Genomic DNA, 16,232 nt, shown 5'->3' with positions numbered 1-16,232 from the left:
CTTCAGCACTGTGTTAACCACATCGCCGACACAGGCCCACGGGGTGTGGGACAGGCAAAACCCACGCGAAACAGCCCCGCTGCTCCCTGGGGTTTGACGCCATCGTTGTCTCGGCCTTCGTCTCTCTCGTCCCTGGGGCCAGGCAGGTCCCTGTGGTGGCTAAGGCTAGCACGCTTCGGGGGCTGTGTACGTGACAACCCAGCCGCAGCTGGGGGTGACAGTTGCACAGCAAACACCCAGAAGTCAGGATGTGCCAGCATGAAGCTCGCCCGTCCCCCTCGTTCGGCCTGTCTGTGCGGGATCGCCTGTGCTGGGTCCGTGCACGCCCAGGGTGGCGCTCGCTGAGTGAGCCGCTGCTCGGCCTTGGGTTTCCTCCGCACCAATCAGCGTGTGGCTCCGGCCCTTGTGCCCGGTACAGACCCTGCCCCCAGGATGCAGAGTCATCGAATCCTGGGGCTGGAAGGGTCCCCAGGAGGTCAAGCCCAGCCCCTGGGCTGTTTTGTGGCACTTGTCACCATAACCTCAGCTTCACGCCAGGCCAGTCGGTGACTTGTCCTCCCCCGTGAGGACAGGGTGGTGTTACCCCCACTTCGCAGGGGAGACACACAGGCATGGCTCCTGCAGGTATTTAGTGGTATTGGTGGTACTGGCCATTAAGTGTCTTGAGGAGCTGGGCCAGAGAGATTAAGTTCAAAGGAACGTGCCAATCCGGGGCGTCTCTTTGGGGGCTTTGCATTCTCTGGCACTTGGCTTTCAGAGCACGGCTGCCGTCGGCTTCTGCTGGAGCTGCGAGCGCTCGGCCGCAGGCTCTCACGCTGGGCGCCCAGAAAATGCTGAGTGCGCAAATATCGGCCGCTTGTGAAAGGCTGGAATTCTGTGACTTGCGGAGCATCACACTGCAGCTCCGGAGCAGAAGCAGGAGGCATTCAGACTCCTCGGGGCATCGTCCTCTTTAACCATAAGACACTTCTGCCCCTGCCGGCCTTTCCTTGAGTCCAGCCCCGGAGCAGGTGCACTGGATGAAGCAGGAGTCCTATGGAAAAACAGGATGAGACGGTGCAGTTAACAGCTGTGTCTGCAGGCAGAGGCACAAGGGGGCTTTGGTGTTTGGTAACTGTCCACTACTGGACTTGGCAACATTATTTTAATGTTGATTTTAATAGTTAATTTCCTGGGTTTAAACCGAGAGCCTGAAACAGTGAGAAATTCCCTCACTCGGAACTGCACTGGCTCCTAGGTGGGTCGTCAGCCTGGTCTGAACTTCCTACCCCCCAGCCCAGCTCCTGTCACCTCCACTACTGGAGCAGCTGGCAGCTGCGGTAGGTTGTCATCGGCCGGCGGGAGCAGTGCTAGCGAGGAGGAGACCCAGGTGTTTGCTGACAGGCTGGGAATCCATCCCCGCTTCCCCAGAGGAGCGTGCGGGAGCACCTGTGATCCTTTTGCCCCGGTTTCCCCTGTCCTGTCTCCTCGTCCCCTCCAACCCGCCCCTCATCTCACTCCCAGTCTGCCTCCGCCACACCTTGTCCCAATCATCCACCCCAGCTCCTCGTCCGATCTCAGACCCCGTCCCAGCTGCCAGTCCCAGACTCCTTGCCCAGTCAGTCCCAGCACCTGCCCCAGGTCTGGATTAACTGTGCTGAGGGGCAGAGGGGCAGGGGCCCCCTGGGTTCCAGGAAGGGGCCAGAAATGAGGGGTTCAGCACACAGGAGGGGCTGTGGGTCAGGCAGGGAATGGGGGTGGGAGGGAGTGCTCCAAGTGGAGGTGCAGGCTCTGGCATGAGGCATTTGGGGTGCAGGAGGAGGCTCCAGGCTGGGGCCAGGGGGGTTGGATTGCAGGCGGCATCTCAGCACAGGAGATGTGGGGAAGGGGGTTGGGGTGCTGGGCACTTACCTGGAGCAGCTCTGTTTGGTGGCCCAGGCCCCCGAGAAGGCAGGGGACAGGCAGCTCCGTGCACCACCATTCGCTCGCTCGGCTGCAGGCACCTCCCCTTCTCAGCTTCCATTGGCCTAGGTTCCCGGCACGGGCACTGTGGAAGCAGAGCCTGCAGGCCAGGGAAATGTGTGGCTGGAGCTTCCCAGCACTAGGGGAGGGGGTCCCACCACCCGGCAGGGCCGGGTCGCGGGGGCTTCCCAGGAGCAGCACAGGGCCGGATCGCAGGGGCTTTCCTGGAGCAGCACAGGGCCGGATCGCAGGGGCTTTCCTGGAGCAGCACAGGGCCGGGTCGCAGGGGCTTTCCCGGAGCAGCACAGGGCCAGGTCGCAGGGGCCTCGCAGGAGCAGCACAGGGCCGGGTCGCAGGGGCTTTGCAGGAGCAGCACAGGGCCGGGTCGCGGGGGCTTCGCAGGAGCAGCACAGGGCCGGGTCGCGGGGGCTTCGCAGGAGCAGCACAGGGCCGGGTCGCGGGGGCTTTGCAGGAGCAGCACAGGGCCGGGTCGCGGGGGCCTCGCAGGAGCAGCACAGGGCCGGGTCGCGGGGGCTTTGCAGGAGCAGCACAGGGCCGGGTCGCGGGGGCTTTGCAGGAGCAGCACAGGGCCGGGTCGCGGGGGCCTCGCAGGAGCAGCACAGGGCCGGATCGCGGGGGCCTCGCAGGAGCAGCACAGGGCCGGATCGCGGGGGCCTCGCAGGAGCAGCACAGGGCTGGATCGCGGGGGCTTCCCAGGAGCAGCACAGGGCTGGATCGCAGGGGCTTCCCAGGAGCAGCACAGGGCCGGGTCGCAGGGGCTTTCCCGGAGCAGCACAGGGCCAGATCGCAGGGGCTTTGCAGGAGCAGCACAGGGCCGGGTCGCAGGGGCTTTCCCGGAGCAGCACAGGGCCGGGTCGCAGGGGCCTCGCAGGAGCAGCACAGGGCCGGGTCGCGGGGGCTTTGCAGGAGCAGCACAGGGCCGGGTCGCAGGGGCCTCGCAGGAGCAGCACAGGGCCGGGTCGCGGGGGCTTCCCAGGAGCAGCACAGGGCCGGGTCGCGGGGGCCTCGCAGGAGCAGCACAGGGCTGGGTCGCGGGGGCCTCGCAGGAGCAGCACAGGGCCGGGTCGCGGGGGCTTTGCAGGAGCAGCACAGGGCCGGGTCGCGGGGGCTTCGCAGGAGCAGCACAGGGCCGGGTCGCGGGGGCTTCGCAGGAGCAGCACAGGGCCGGGTCACGGGGGCTTCGCAGGAGCAGCACAGGGCCGGATCGCAGGGGCTTCGCAGGAGCAGCACAGGGCCGGGTCGCGGGGGCTTTGCAGGAGCAGCACAGGGCCGGGTCGCAGGGGCTTTCCCGGAGCAGCACAGGGCCAGATCGCAGGGGCTTTGCAGGAGCAGCACAGGGCCGGGTCGCAGGGGCTTTCCCGGAGCAGCACAGGGCCGGGTCGCAGGGGCCTCGCAGGAGCAGCACAGGGCCGGGTCGCGGGGGCTTTGCAGGAGCAGCACAGGGCCGGGTCGCGGGGGCTTCCCAGGAGCAGCACAGGGCCGGGTCGTGGGGGCCTCGCAGGAGCAGCACAGGGCCGGGTCGCGGGGGCCTCGCAGGAGCAGCACAGGGCCGGGTCGCGGGGGCTTTGCAGGAGCAGCACAGGGCCGGGTCGCAGGGGCTTTGCAGGAGCAGCACAGGGCCGGGTCGCGGGGGCTTCGCAGGAGCAGCACAGGGCCGGGTCGCGGGGGCTTTGCAGGAGCAGCACAGGGCCGGGTCGCGGGGGCCTCGCAGGAGCAGCACAGGGCCGGATCGCGGGGGCCTCGCAGGAGCAGCACAGGGCCGGGTCGCGGGGGCTTCCCAGGAGCAGCACAGGGCCGGATCGCAGGGGCCTCGCAGGAGCAGCACAGGGCCGGGTCGCAGGGGCTTCCCAGGAGCAGCACAGGGCCGGGTCGCAGGGGCTTCGCAGGAGCAGCACAGGGCTGGATCGCGGGGGCTTCGCAGGAGCAGCACAGGGCCGGATCGCGGGGGCCTCGCAGGAGCAGCACAGGGCCGGGTCGCGGGGGCTTTGCAGGAGCAGCACAGGGCCGGGTCGCGGGGGCTTTGCAGGAGCAGCACAGGGCCGGGTCGCGGGGGCCTCGCAGGAGCAGCACAGGGCCGGATCGCGGGGGCCTCGCAGGAGCAGCACAGGGCCGGATCGCGGGGGCCTCGCAGGAGCAGCACAGGGCTGGATCGCGGGGGCTTCCCAGGAGCAGCACAGGGCTGGATCGCAGGGGCTTCCCAGGAGCAGCACAGGGCCGGGTCGCAGGGGCTTTCCCGGAGCAGCACAGGGCCAGATCGCAGGGGCTTTGCAGGAGCAGCACAGGGCCGGGTCGCAGGGGCTTTCCCGGAGCAGCACAGGGCCGGGTCGCGGGGGCTTCGCAGGAGCAGCACAGGGCCGGGTCGCAGGGGCCTCGCAGGAGCAGCACAGGGCCGGGTCGCGGGGGCTTTGCAGGAGCAGCACAGGGCCGGGTCGCAGGGGCCTCGCAGGAGCAGCACAGGGCCGGGTCGCGGGGGCTTCCCAGGAGCAGCACAGGGCCGGGTCGCGGGGGCCTCGCAGGAGCAGCACAGGGCTGGGTCGCGGGGGCCTCGCAGGAGCAGCACAGGGCCGGGTCGCGGGGGCTTTGCAGGAGCAGCACAGGGCCGGGTCGCGGGGGCTTCGCAGGAGCAGCACAGGGCCGGGTCGCGGGGGCTTCGCAGGAGCAGCACAGGGCCGGGTCACGGGGGCTTCGCAGGAGCAGCACAGGGCCGGATCGCAGGGGCTTCGCAGGAGCAGCACAGGGCCGGGTCGCGGGGGCTTTGCAGGAGCAGCACAGGGCCGGGTCGCAGGGGCTTTCCCGGAGCAGCACAGGGCCAGATCGCAGGGGCTTTGCAGGAGCAGCACAGGGCCGGGTCGCAGGGGCTTTCCCGGAGCAGCACAGGGCCGGGTCGCAGGGGCCTCGCAGGAGCAGCACAGGGCCGGGTCGCGGGGGCTTTGCAGGAGCAGCACAGGGCCGGGTCGCGGGGGCTTCCCAGGAGCAGCACAGGGCCGGGTCGTGGGGGCCTCGCAGGAGCAGCACAGGGCCGGGTCGCGGGGGCCTCGCAGGAGCAGCACAGGGCCGGGTCGCGGGGGCTTTGCAGGAGCAGCACAGGGCCGGGTCGCAGGGGCTTTGCAGGAGCAGCACAGGGCCGGGTCGCGGGGGCTTCGCAGGAGCAGCACAGGGCCGGGTCGCGGGGGCTTTGCAGGAGCAGCACAGGGCCGGGTCGCGGGGGCCTCGCAGGAGCAGCACAGGGCCGGATCGCGGGGGCCTCGCAGGAGCAGCACAGGGCCGGGTCGCGGGGGCTTCCCAGGAGCAGCACAGGGCCGGATCGCAGGGGCCTCGCAGGAGCAGCACAGGGCCGGGTCGCAGGGGCTTCCCAGGAGCAGCACAGGGCCGGGTCGCAGGGGCTTCGCAGGAGCAGCACAGGGCTGGATCGCGGGGGCTTCGCAGGAGCAGCACAGGGCCGGATCGCGGGGGCTTTGCAGGAGCAGCACAGGGCCGGGTCGCAGGGGCTTCGCAGGAGCAGCACAGGGCCGGGTCGCAGGGGCTTCGCAGGAGCAGCACAGGGCCGGATCGCGGGGGCTTCGCAGGAGCAGCACAGGGCCGGATCGCGGGGGCTTCGCAGGAGCAGCACAGGGCCGGGTCGCGGGGGCTTTGCAGGAGCAGCACAGGGCCGGGTCGCGGGGGCTTCGCAGGAGCAGCACAGGGCCGGGTCGCGGGGGCGTCGCAGGAGCAGCACAGGGCCGGGTCGCGGGGGCTTTGCAGGAGCAGCACAGGGCCGGGTCGCGGGGGCTTTGCAGGAGCAGCACAGGGCCGGGTCGCGGGGGCTTCGCAGGAGCAGCACAGGGCCGGGTCGCGGGGGCTTTGCAGGAGCAGCACAGGGCCGGGTCGCGGGGGCCTCGCAGGAGCAGCACAGGGCCGGGTCGCAGGGGCTTTGCAGGAGCAGCACAGGGCCGGGTCGCGGGGGCTTCGCAGGAGCAGCACAGGGCCGGATCGCGGGGGCTTCGCAGGAGCAGCACAGGGCCGGGTCGCGGGGGCTTCGCAGGAGCAGCACAGGGCCGGATCGCGGGGGCTTCGCAGGAGCAGCACAGGGCCGGGTCGCGGGGGCTTTGCAGGAGCAGCACAGGGCCGGGTCGCGGGGGCTTCGCAGGAGCAGCACAGGGCCGGGTCGCGGGGGCTTCGCAGGAGCAGCACAGGGCCGGGTCGCAGGGGCTTTGCAGGAGCAGCACAGGGCCGGGTCGCAGGGGCTTCCCAGGAGCAGCACAGGGCTGGATCGCAGGCGAAGGAGGCCTTCAAAGAGCCCTGCACTGTTGGTGTCCCAGAGATTTTTTGGCAGGGTCCCCTCAACCCAGGCCCTGGGCTGAAGCCCCTTTCATACTCTGGCTCCCTTCCCCACACGAGTCTCCTTGTCCCAGTCTGCTCCCTCTGCCGCCTCAACTCCACAGTCAGGCTCTCGTCCCCTCTGCGCTGGAGTCAGGCCGCTTCTTCCCCTGTGCTGGCGTACTGAGCACAAGGAGAGACGGTGTCTCCTGTCCATCCTAGTGCTGGTATCACAGCTCCCGAAAGCAGCCCTTGAAGGGACAGGCGAGCTCAGCTCCTGCCCCCCAGGCTGAGCACGGTCAGTGCAGACAGGCTCTTGGGAGAATTTACTGCCAAACAGACGAGTCTCTGCTGAACACGTGCAAACCGAGATCTGCTGAGGCTCCTCGCTTGGCCAGACTTGGGCAGTTGTTCCCAGGGATGACAAAAGGTTCTGCCACCAGTGCGGTATCCCCTTTGCAAACTGTCGGATCTCTGCTGTGGGACCTGGGCGTCCTGCAGCTCCTCAGCAGAACAGTTGTGAAAACGTGGCTGACAAGGGCAAACCCATGTATTTTCCCTATTCCCATTCTCTGAAGCCTGGTGTATTGTGTGCAGGATTACCCACGTCCCTCGGACTGGGCCAGTGCCACAGCGGGGCTGGTGTCCACCCAGGACTGGGAGGTTACAGCAGGCGAGAGTATATTGCCAGTCACTCTTCGACACGTGTCAGTCAGAGCATGCCAAGGCAGGTACTCGCCAGCAAAGTCAGACCTGTCTTGAGGAAGATTGGCCCATTTCTGACCGATCCCAGAGGTTTATTTCCCACATTGGGTAACACTGGCATGTCATTTCGCTAGGACGTCCATTCAGTAACATTCGTCCCCCACTTCCTGTGGACTTTTGGTTGCCAGCCATGGGAGTCTCCGCTGGGGAGATTCAGGCTTGCTGCAGGAAAGGGTTACGTGAGCTGCCTTCTGCCTGTCGATTGTGAAAAATCTGCCCAGAAGGCCTCAGTTCCTAACCTTGTGGAAATATTTTCACATTCTCCGTCCAGAGAAAATAACCACTTGTGCGCTCCTAGCAGTCAGCCACGTTAAAGAGCCAGGAGAAATACCCAGATGAGGGTCCGTGCAGGGAAAGAAAAACTCGCCTTGCGCTCAGCACCGCAATCAGCAAGCTCTTGTGGTGACAGCAGCTCCTTGCCTTAGCCACCGGCTGCTGTGGGGAGCGAAGCCCTTCCAGTCACATTTCTGAGCCCCTGCCAGCAGGAGTTCTTTTGCTGACAATTAACAGTAGCAGTGTGGGAACCAGGCAGTGTCAGCCGCTTCCCATTCTTCAGCTTGGTGGGCCACCGGGATCGCACAAGCCAAATGTGAATTCCCCTCCCATGTCACACTTGGCGGGAGGGGTGGGGGTTGTGCTGTCCCAGCCCCATTGGATCAGGGCGTAAAGTTCTGGAATTAATCTGGTGACTTGTGCTGGCTGGGTAGCGACTTGAGCCAAGATGTTGGATCCGGTCCGGCGTTCTGTTCCAGCGCACAGGAGGGGCCTGACCCTGCTCCTAACCTGACGCACAGCATGGCTGTATCTTCGCCCCGTCTCTCCTGATTTGTCTTCCGTGTGACTGACGGCGGCTGCTATTTTTGAGGCACCCTGATATGGCTCAGACGACCTTCCAGCTTTGGATTATTTCCGGGGGAGCACATCGCTCTCCTCGCCTGCTGTCGTCCCCACCCAAGTTTCTGAACTCGGGCATGTTGCCAGCTGCCTCCCTCCCCGCCACACCACTGTGGGACGGGGTCCACGGTAAAGTCAATCTGCTGCCACGTGTGCCGATCCCCTGCATGGCTGGCGGCGTTCTCGTGGCTGTGAGAAGCGCCCGGGCTTTCTGCTTGGGAGTCAACGAGCACAGCAGCGTCCACGTCCATCCCCTCTGTCTGTAGCAGGCGCAGGGCGAGCGTCTCTCATTCCAGCCACGTGGTCTGAGCTCCTCTCTCCTGAGTTAACGCTCATTCTTGTACTCTCTGCACTCACCTGCCCTGCTGGCTCCCTCTCCCTCTTCCACTGCCTGCACCGGCCCACCCACTGAGACCCCCAGGGCTGCCGCGGCTCTCCAGCCTCTCCTGCTCTGACCCATGGGGCACCTGCTGCCCCACCGTGTAGCCTCCCCCTGCCCTGTCCAACACGTGCCGCCCAGCGGGGCTGGCACAGATGGGGCAGAGAATGCCCTGGTCATGCTGGCACAGCACCCTCCTCCAGAGCAGCCCACCAGGGTGAGTGTGGGCTCACTGCTGGGGGGCACTGACCCCCCCGCTCAGCGGGGTCCCGGGGTGCCCATTGCTCCTGGCAGCCCTCAGCTGTGGGCCCTCTGACCTTCTAGGCTGCAGGGCAGAGCAGTGTGGCTGCTGCTTCCTGGGACTCTGTTTGCCCAGTGCGTTCTCTCCCCGGTCAGCGCTGTTTCTAGGCCACCAGGCTCCGGCACCGCCCAAGGAAAGGCCAGGCCGGCCACGCTGGAGGCGAAGCCCCCGAGCTCCTAGCCAGGAGGGCGTCCGAGCATCCCGGCCTCCTGGCTCCAGCCGGAAGGTCTGCCCCGTCTCTGGGGGCCAGGCAGCCGAGCAGGTGCGGAGCTCTGGGAGTGGCACTTCTGGTCGCCCCGTTTGTGCTGATTTGCCTCAAGTCGGGGGGGGGCTGGAGGAGATGTTGGCAAAACGCCCCCCCATGGCCCCCATTGCCCAGTAACTGCCATCCCCTCGGCCCCTCCTTCCCTTCCTTATCTCCACACGCCAGGCCCCCCGCCAGGCTCCTGGTGTCTGCCGGGGCACGGCCCTCGTGCTCTCCCAGCCTTCCTCTCCAGGTAGACCGAGCCCCGCAGCGCCTGGTTCTGCAGCCTCCCCGCTCCCACCCCAGCTCCCAGGCTTCGCTCCCCACTGCACAATGGAGCAGTAATTCTGGGCCGGGGCTGTTTGAACCGGTTTCTAAAGCAGCGTGTGGAATTGCGGGAGTAAACAGCCTTTTCTGGAGCCCCAAGGGCTGGGGTTTCGGGGTGGTCCTGGGCCTCTGCCGTAACCTTGTTCTCCCTCCCCCCGTTACGCGGCAGCCTTGCCCCAGCAGCGGCGGTGTGGCTCGCGGTGAATGGAGAGCACAGCAAGGAGATGCTTTCATGGTGCTGAGAGTGGGATGCTGCTGCATCCCCCGGCGGAAGCTGGCAGAGAGCATGGCCTGCGCTGGGTCATTAGCATGCAGGATTACAGCTGGGTTTGCGCTCAGATCCGGAGTCATTTCCGCCCTGCGTTTATGTGCACTGCAGTTAGTTTTGCATCCAGCTGCAGAGGCCGTCTGCCTCCCCCCAGCCCGGCCTGGTGTTTCTAAGGCGCTGGGACGCGCAGGGCCATGAACAGATGCCTGCTGCAGCAGATTTTTGATCTGCACTCAGTGAAATCTCGGCTGGAGCACCCAGACCCACTCTGCAAACTGCAGCGGAGGGCGAAACGGGCGCTCGAGCGTCTTGACCTGCTCTGTGGTCACGCGGGGCCAGCTGCGCCCAGACCCAGCAGATCTTGAGCAATGTGATTTTGAGTTTGCAGCAGACAGCGCTCGCCCTTTTCGCAAGTCCTTCCTTCGCTCCCTCTTCTCCCTGCACAGCCATCTCCCCGGCCAGGCCACGGAACAGGCGCCTGGCTCGCCACGCTCCCCCCCCGCACGCCCGGGAATTGGCGTTCCCTGAGCTCGTGGAGAAGAGCCTTAGCCACCAGCCGGCAGCAGCCATGTCTGTTAAGGAAACAGGGCCCGTCTTCAGCTCCGCACAGCAGGCTCTGATCAGAAGACAGCAAAGAGTCCCCGTGACCCAGGGCTTTCCGGAGAGGTCAGGGAGAAGGCGGGCAGAGGGCGTAAGCACCTGCTTTTCTTTTCTACCGCTTGCATGCCTGGAAGAAGCCGACCCCCTTTGCCTTACAAAGCAGCACACGCTTTGCAGTTCACCCCAGGGGCTGAAAATGAGCCTGGCAATTTCACAGTGATCTCCGATCCCACATCGGGGCCCAGGAGAGCCATCAGGCCCCAGCTCCCGGAGCCATTGGCCCATTTGCGTAAGGTCAAGCGTCGCATACTGGGACCTGCTGGTTCTCCTTGGTGATCTCCACAGGCAGCGTAATATAGCGGACCGAGCGAAGGGACTGGGAAGGTTGAGCTGCCTTTACAGTGCCACCGACAGACTTCCTGACCTTGGGCGAGGCACTTAAACTCTCCTTGCTTCAGTTTTCCCATCTGGGAAATGGGCATGGTGGCATTCACCCACTGTTGTCAAGCGCTTTGACCTTGAGTGCTGATAAAAATGTGCCCTGTTGTTCATAGCTGGGAGCCGTGGGAGTGCAAAGTAGCCCAGAAATGGGGGGGACACACCCCACCCGTGGCAAAATGTTTAACAAGATGGAGCAAAGCTCGGCAAGTCTCAGGAAGCGGGGGAGGCTGGCTGGGCATAAGCGAGGGCTGTTCAGCAGAAGAGATTAGTGCTGCGAATACACCCACCAAATCCAAGGCTGACATGGGTCTCTGCAGACTTCGCTGGGGACACCTTTAACCTGCCCGCTGGAATGAGCTGGCTCCTGCTGGGATTTAGCCGGGGTCTTCACCACCTTGCACAGCTCAGCGTGACCGGTAGGCGGCTTTGCAGAGGGTCAGGAATGGAGCCCCAGGGCCTGCCTGAGGAGTGCTGGGGTGGTGCTAGGGCTGGGGAATGGATCAGCAAGCCCAGTTGCAGGTCTGGTTCGAGGCGTGCTGGCAAAGCGGGGCGAGTCCCGGACCGGAGGTGGCGCAGCTGGCACAGGCTGGCGCTTCGTTCTGTCGCTCTCATGGTGCGTCCATCACCCTCCGATGGGACAGTCAGTTCATTGCCTGGAGTGCCAGCACGGCGTCTGCTCGGAGCAGGGACTCCAGCCAAAAGGTGGAACTGGAGCCCCTGGCGAGGATTGCGTTTCGAAGTCAGACATCCAGGCTGGGGGTCTGCGCCTGCCTCCTGCGGCTGGACGGCGAGTTACCCACAGTCACCGGCAGCTCTAGGAGCAGAGAGTCCAGTCGCCCCGTCTGGTGCCGAAAGCCAGATGCATCTTGGTGGTGTTATCCAAAAGGGTACCTGGGTGGGTCTCTGCAGTGAGTTCATGATTAGCCCTGGCAGCGCCTGCGCACGAGAGAGGAGTGGGGCTGGGCAGGGTGACAGCTACAGAGGATCTTGTCGCTGGGCTGGGACTCCCTGAAGCGCGGTGTGTTTCACAGTCCTGGGTCTCCTGGCGTTCTTCGGTAATGGATACCTGGCAGGGAGGAGAACGCCATGGCTTGGCATTGCCGAGGGTTTGCTATGTCAAAGTCTGCTTGATCTTTGCTTCCCGGCAGCCTTGCAAACTGCTCCGCACCCGGGAGTAACTGGAGATGGGCAAGTAAAATAGCACGAGTGTTCACCACCAGTCTGGCTGCCACGCTCTAGTGTCCTGCCTAGGCATTGCCCAGCCCTGTCCTGCCCCCTCACTGCAGTGTCTGAGCACCTCATGCCCTTGGACACATGAGATGGGGTAGGGTTTTGATCCCCATCAGACAGCTGTGCCTGGCAGGCTAAGTGACTTGCCCAGGGTCACACGGGAGTTGTGAGGCAGAGGAGGGAATGCCTGTGCCTTGGCTGCTGACTGTTCACTGAGCGGATGCGAAGCTGGGGGAGTAGCCAGAGGCTGTAGCCTGGCTGAGCCCCAGCACGCAATGGGTGGGGTATAGGAGTGTGAGCCGGGCCTCCCGTAGGGGGCCCACCGCTGGGCCCCAAGCCCGCTGCTCTCTGCTAGTGTTGCAAAGAGCCCCCCTGGGCCGGAGGCAGCAAAGGAAAGCCCAGTCTCTTGGCCTGTGAAGTGAGCCTGTGGGATCAGAGGCCAGTGCACTAGTGATCTCTTTGCAAGTCACTTGTGATGCTGGGCCTGAAGCCTGCAGAGTCCTGAGCACATCCAGCCCCTGCTGACTTCAGCGGAAGTGGTGGGTACTCAGCCCTCTGAAAGCCCTGGCTGGAAGGTTCCTGTCCCCGTCTCCCTTGGGGTGTGACGCTCGGCCAGTGCCCGGCCGTACTCCTGTTGGCAGCAGCTGTGCCTTGTGGAGTAAGCGACACGGCCGAGTGCGAGATCTCGCTCCATTCCCCTCTGGCGCGGGCCAGGGACTGAGCACAGCGGGTGGGGAAAGCCGGAACCTGCTGTCCCCATTGGCTCTGCAAGCTGCTGCTTTGATCAGTGTTGGTTCTGAGCTCGGTGACACCCCCCCAATTCCTCCTTTTCTTTTGTCATCTTTCAGCCAAGCATGTCAACGAAGTCATTGTGGGCAGCGAGCAGCTGATGGAAATCTAGCAGGCAGGTGGGGAAGCCGGAGCCCGCACCTTCACGAGAGCCTTCATCTGCAGCAGGCTGGGACAGGCCAGGCCAGGCTCACGCCGGAGCCGCTCCTTTCCCGGGCAGCCCTGGATCTATGTCTTAATAAAGAAATTGTTCCCCCAAGGTGTCTGCCTCTCCCTGGCCCTCCCACCGCGCGGTACCAGCGCCTGCAGCACTGCCAGCTGGGACCACGCAGATGGAGCCCACTTGCTGATGGACGCAGGTGATCTTGTTGGGACCCAAACCACAGCTCTGCCGGCTTGTACCGCTCTCCGGTGGAAGCCAGGAGCCGCTTTATGCCAGGAGGACACGATGGGGAAGCCCCTCAATGAAGCAGTGTTACATCCGCCCCGTCCCTGCCGTGTCCCTAGACTTCCCACGCCCTCCACGCTGGGGCTGACCCGTTGAATCTGCGCAGCTGTTTTTAGTCTCTGCAGCGGCTGAGCTGGTGCGCCAAAGGCGTTTCCCACGCGTACCCTCGGGGTTTGGCCTGGGGCTTTGAAATGCAGCCTGAGGCCACGGGTGGGGGGAGGGAGGGAGGGAGGGAGGAAACCTGAACGTAATTAGAAGTTATGTCACTGTTAGCGCTATCGGCCTTGTTTTGACAGCCCAGCCTCTGAAGCCAGGCCTGAGGTCCCTCTCCATCGCTGACACTGGCTGTGGGTGAGTCCCCAGGCGAGATGAGTAACCAACCATCGTGTAAGATCCAGGGCTTTGTGGTTGGCTGTTCTGCCAGGAGTGGAAAGCACCTGGATGGGATTGACGCACAAGCTGTTCTTGCAACTTTGCAAATTACACTGGGGTTCCTGCCTAAAAACTCTCGCCTGAAATCTAGTGGGACTCAGCAAGGCGCTTATCTGGGCCTGGCAGCTTGACATGGAGAGGCGCTTCCAGCAACTGGCAGGAGAGATGGTATTTCATTAACTACTGCAAGAAATTCAAAGGCATCTCTCGTGGGCACAGACCCCCCAGCTGAAAATCGCAGCCCCCCGGCCCCCATGGTGAGGGACAGCTTATAACCCAGCCCTGGGCCTGCCTTTTCTACATCAAAGAGCCCCACAGGAAGGGCCCACCCGGTAATGGAGGGTGTGGGGAAGAGAGGAGCGCTGGGGCTCAGAAGGCTAAGTTAGGCTGTGGAGACCCAGAAGCAGATACAGTTCAGTTCAGGTTAGCATCACCTGGGAGGTGTGGCGCATGAGCAGATGCCAAATCCCCTTCCTTCCAGGATCTCCCCTGCTTTGCCAACATTAATGAGCTAGGCCTTGTGCTGGAGGCAAATGTCAGACCCATTTCACAGGTGGGGAAACAAAGGCCCAGAGGCTTAAATGACTCAGTGGTCCTCAAGAAATCTGTCAAAGCCAGGTGAGTCCTGGGGCTTCCCATCAGCCCCAAGCTGTCCTTCCCTTCTGTTGATGTTACACATCTTCAAAACTGGCTTCCCCCTAGGTTAGTAACTTCAGTTTTATCTCCTTGGGCATAATTCTATGGGAGCAGCTTCCTTTAGTCCTTTGTTCGGCTCCCTTCAGCAGCAGCAGCTCTTTGCCCTGCAATTAGAACAGGAATATTCATTTGGCTTCCAAACCTCGGGAGGCTGGGGAGAAGGTTCTTCCCCTTTTACGACCTGCAGGTGTTTGGTGTGAGATAAAAGTAGATGGCAGGGCCAGATTTCACAGCCCCAGTTATCAAAGCCAAGAGTTGCTCTTGATGTACTCCACGTGGGTGGCAGTAAGGAGGGGAGATAATTTGGAGTCTGGTTCCCTCGCAAACACCCCCCCCCCACCCCGGCCCCCAGCAGGCGCAGGGAATTAACCCTCGCCGACCTGGCAAGTGCTTTGGTGACCAGGTGCCTCTCCAAAACCAGCAATTGGTGAAATTTTCCAAGGCGCGTCGGGGACTTCTGGCGATAGGACTGAAGTGCTGAAGTCGAGTGCTTGGGAACACCTGGCTCCAGGCCTTTGAGGCGTAACTCCTTGGGAGCACGAACGTGGCTCTCCTCGTTGTTGCTCCCACACCGCAGCGTTTCAGCGAGCTGGTCTCTTACCCCTTTGCAGCGTCCCCTTCACCAGGGACCTGAGACCCCTGGCGGTGACGTACGGAGCAGCGCACCTTGGCACCGAAAGGACTTGCCCACTCTCTGGAGCTGGTGGTGCGTTTGGAGCAGGCTTGCTCTGGAGAGTTTCCTGTGGGACGTGGAGCTGGCAGGCGGTGCTGTCGCTGCTGTGAGAAGGCTCGTGAACCAGGCAAGTCCTGCACGGGAGGCTAGAATGCAGCAGCAAAGCCAGTGATGGCCATTTCCAGTGTCCAGAGCTCGCTAGTGAAGGGCCTGGTGTTGCCAAGACCAGGCCTTGGCTCCTGAGAGTTTTGCCCTGGGCTCTGTCCCGTCAGCAGCCGAGATGGGTCTCGGGGAGGCCCATTGGGTGCTTCATGGCTTAGGGGCAGGACCTCGCAGCAGCTTGGGAGCTGGCACAGAGGCAGCATCAGACCTGGAGCGCCACTGTGCTGCTGGTGGGACTGAAGGGTCTGGAGGCTGGATTGCGGGTGTGTGGCCTCCACCTTTGGTCTCCTGCCACCGTCCTCCAACCATGGCTTTGGCTGCAGCTGGCAGGGACGGTGCAGTCTGGCTAGCCCGAGGGAGAAGCTGCTGGGAGCACTTTGGAACCTGGGTGAGTCCTGAAGGTGCATTTGCCCTGACAGGGGGCAGGTGCTGGCTGCGGAGCTAAGCTCAGGTCCCTGCCCCCGGCCCAGCTGCCACGCGCTCCTGCTGGGATCCCATGTTGTTCCAAACAGGTGTGTGATCGCCATAACCCCAGGGGCGTGGTGGGCTGGTAGCTCAGAGAAGCAGCTCGGGGCCAATCGTGGCCTTTGTCACTGATTTGGGGGCCTGTCCTATGGGTCAGGCGTAGATGTGGGAGCCACGTGCTGAGCACGGCTGGCCCTTGGAGCTGCGTCTTTTGAGCTTTGGTAAACTGACCTCTGCTTCGGAGACACAGTGCATCCGCTGAGCCAGAAGGTATCCTACCAGCCTCTCCAGTGTGCCCTGGTGGGGCAGGGCAGAGAGAGCAGCTGGTATGTACTGGGGAGCTGTCGCTGTTTCCTTTACAGTGCTAACACCAAGCTGATCTCGCTCAGGAGCCGATGCCCTGGGGGTGCTTAGCCTGGCTTGGAGCCTGGCGTTACATTTCCCAGAAGCCGGGAAGCGCAGCTGAGCTAGAAGCCACCAGCCTCCAATGTTCTTCATCCAAAGCCACGTCCTTCCCGCCGGCTCCTTCGCTCGCTTGCACCCGGCGGGTTTGCTTTCGCGGACTGGGCTTGTGCTCCTGGAGGAGGGTTTGTCACGATGCTCAGCTGGGGCCTCCCGAGCCAGCGGGCCGGAATTCCTCGCAACTACTGCGTGGCCCAGAACAGCAAAGTCCAAACATCCAAGAGCGTCTCTGTCTGCGCCTCCAGGCTGCTTGGGCCCATGGTCCAACAGCAAAGGTGGGTTCTCCTGGGGTCTAGAAGGGCAGCTCAGATGCAGTCGCAGGCTGTGCCCGAGCGCAGCATATCCCCCCCGGATCCCCTCGTCAGCGTTTGCTCAGCCCGGCTGATGCTGCCTCGCAA

General features: G+C 63.9%; 1 protein-coding gene across 1 annotated transcript in view; it reads left to right on the top strand.

The window, feature by feature from the left end:
* Window positions 1–12,755, top strand: part of EIF2B3 (eukaryotic translation initiation factor 2B subunit gamma) — a 133,472-nt gene extending 120,717 nt beyond the window's left edge. Inside the window, exon 12 of the mRNA XM_075003285.1 lies at window positions 12,556–12,755. Within this exon, the coding sequence (XP_074859386.1) occupies window positions 12,556–12,608 (53 nt within the window). The 3' untranslated portion in view covers window positions 12,609–12,755. The remainder of the gene's footprint in view (window positions 1–12,555) is intronic.
* Window positions 12,756–16,232: the final 3,477 nt, after the last annotated feature.

Source organism: Carettochelys insculpta, chromosome 9 (assembly GCF_033958435.1).
Source record: "Carettochelys insculpta isolate YL-2023 chromosome 9, ASM3395843v1, whole genome shotgun sequence".
In the NCBI taxonomy this organism is placed as follows: domain Eukaryota; kingdom Metazoa; phylum Chordata; order Testudines; family Carettochelyidae; genus Carettochelys; species Carettochelys insculpta.
Note: the sequence above shows the minus strand (reverse complement) of the source record. Positions and strands in the feature narration are given on the sequence as shown.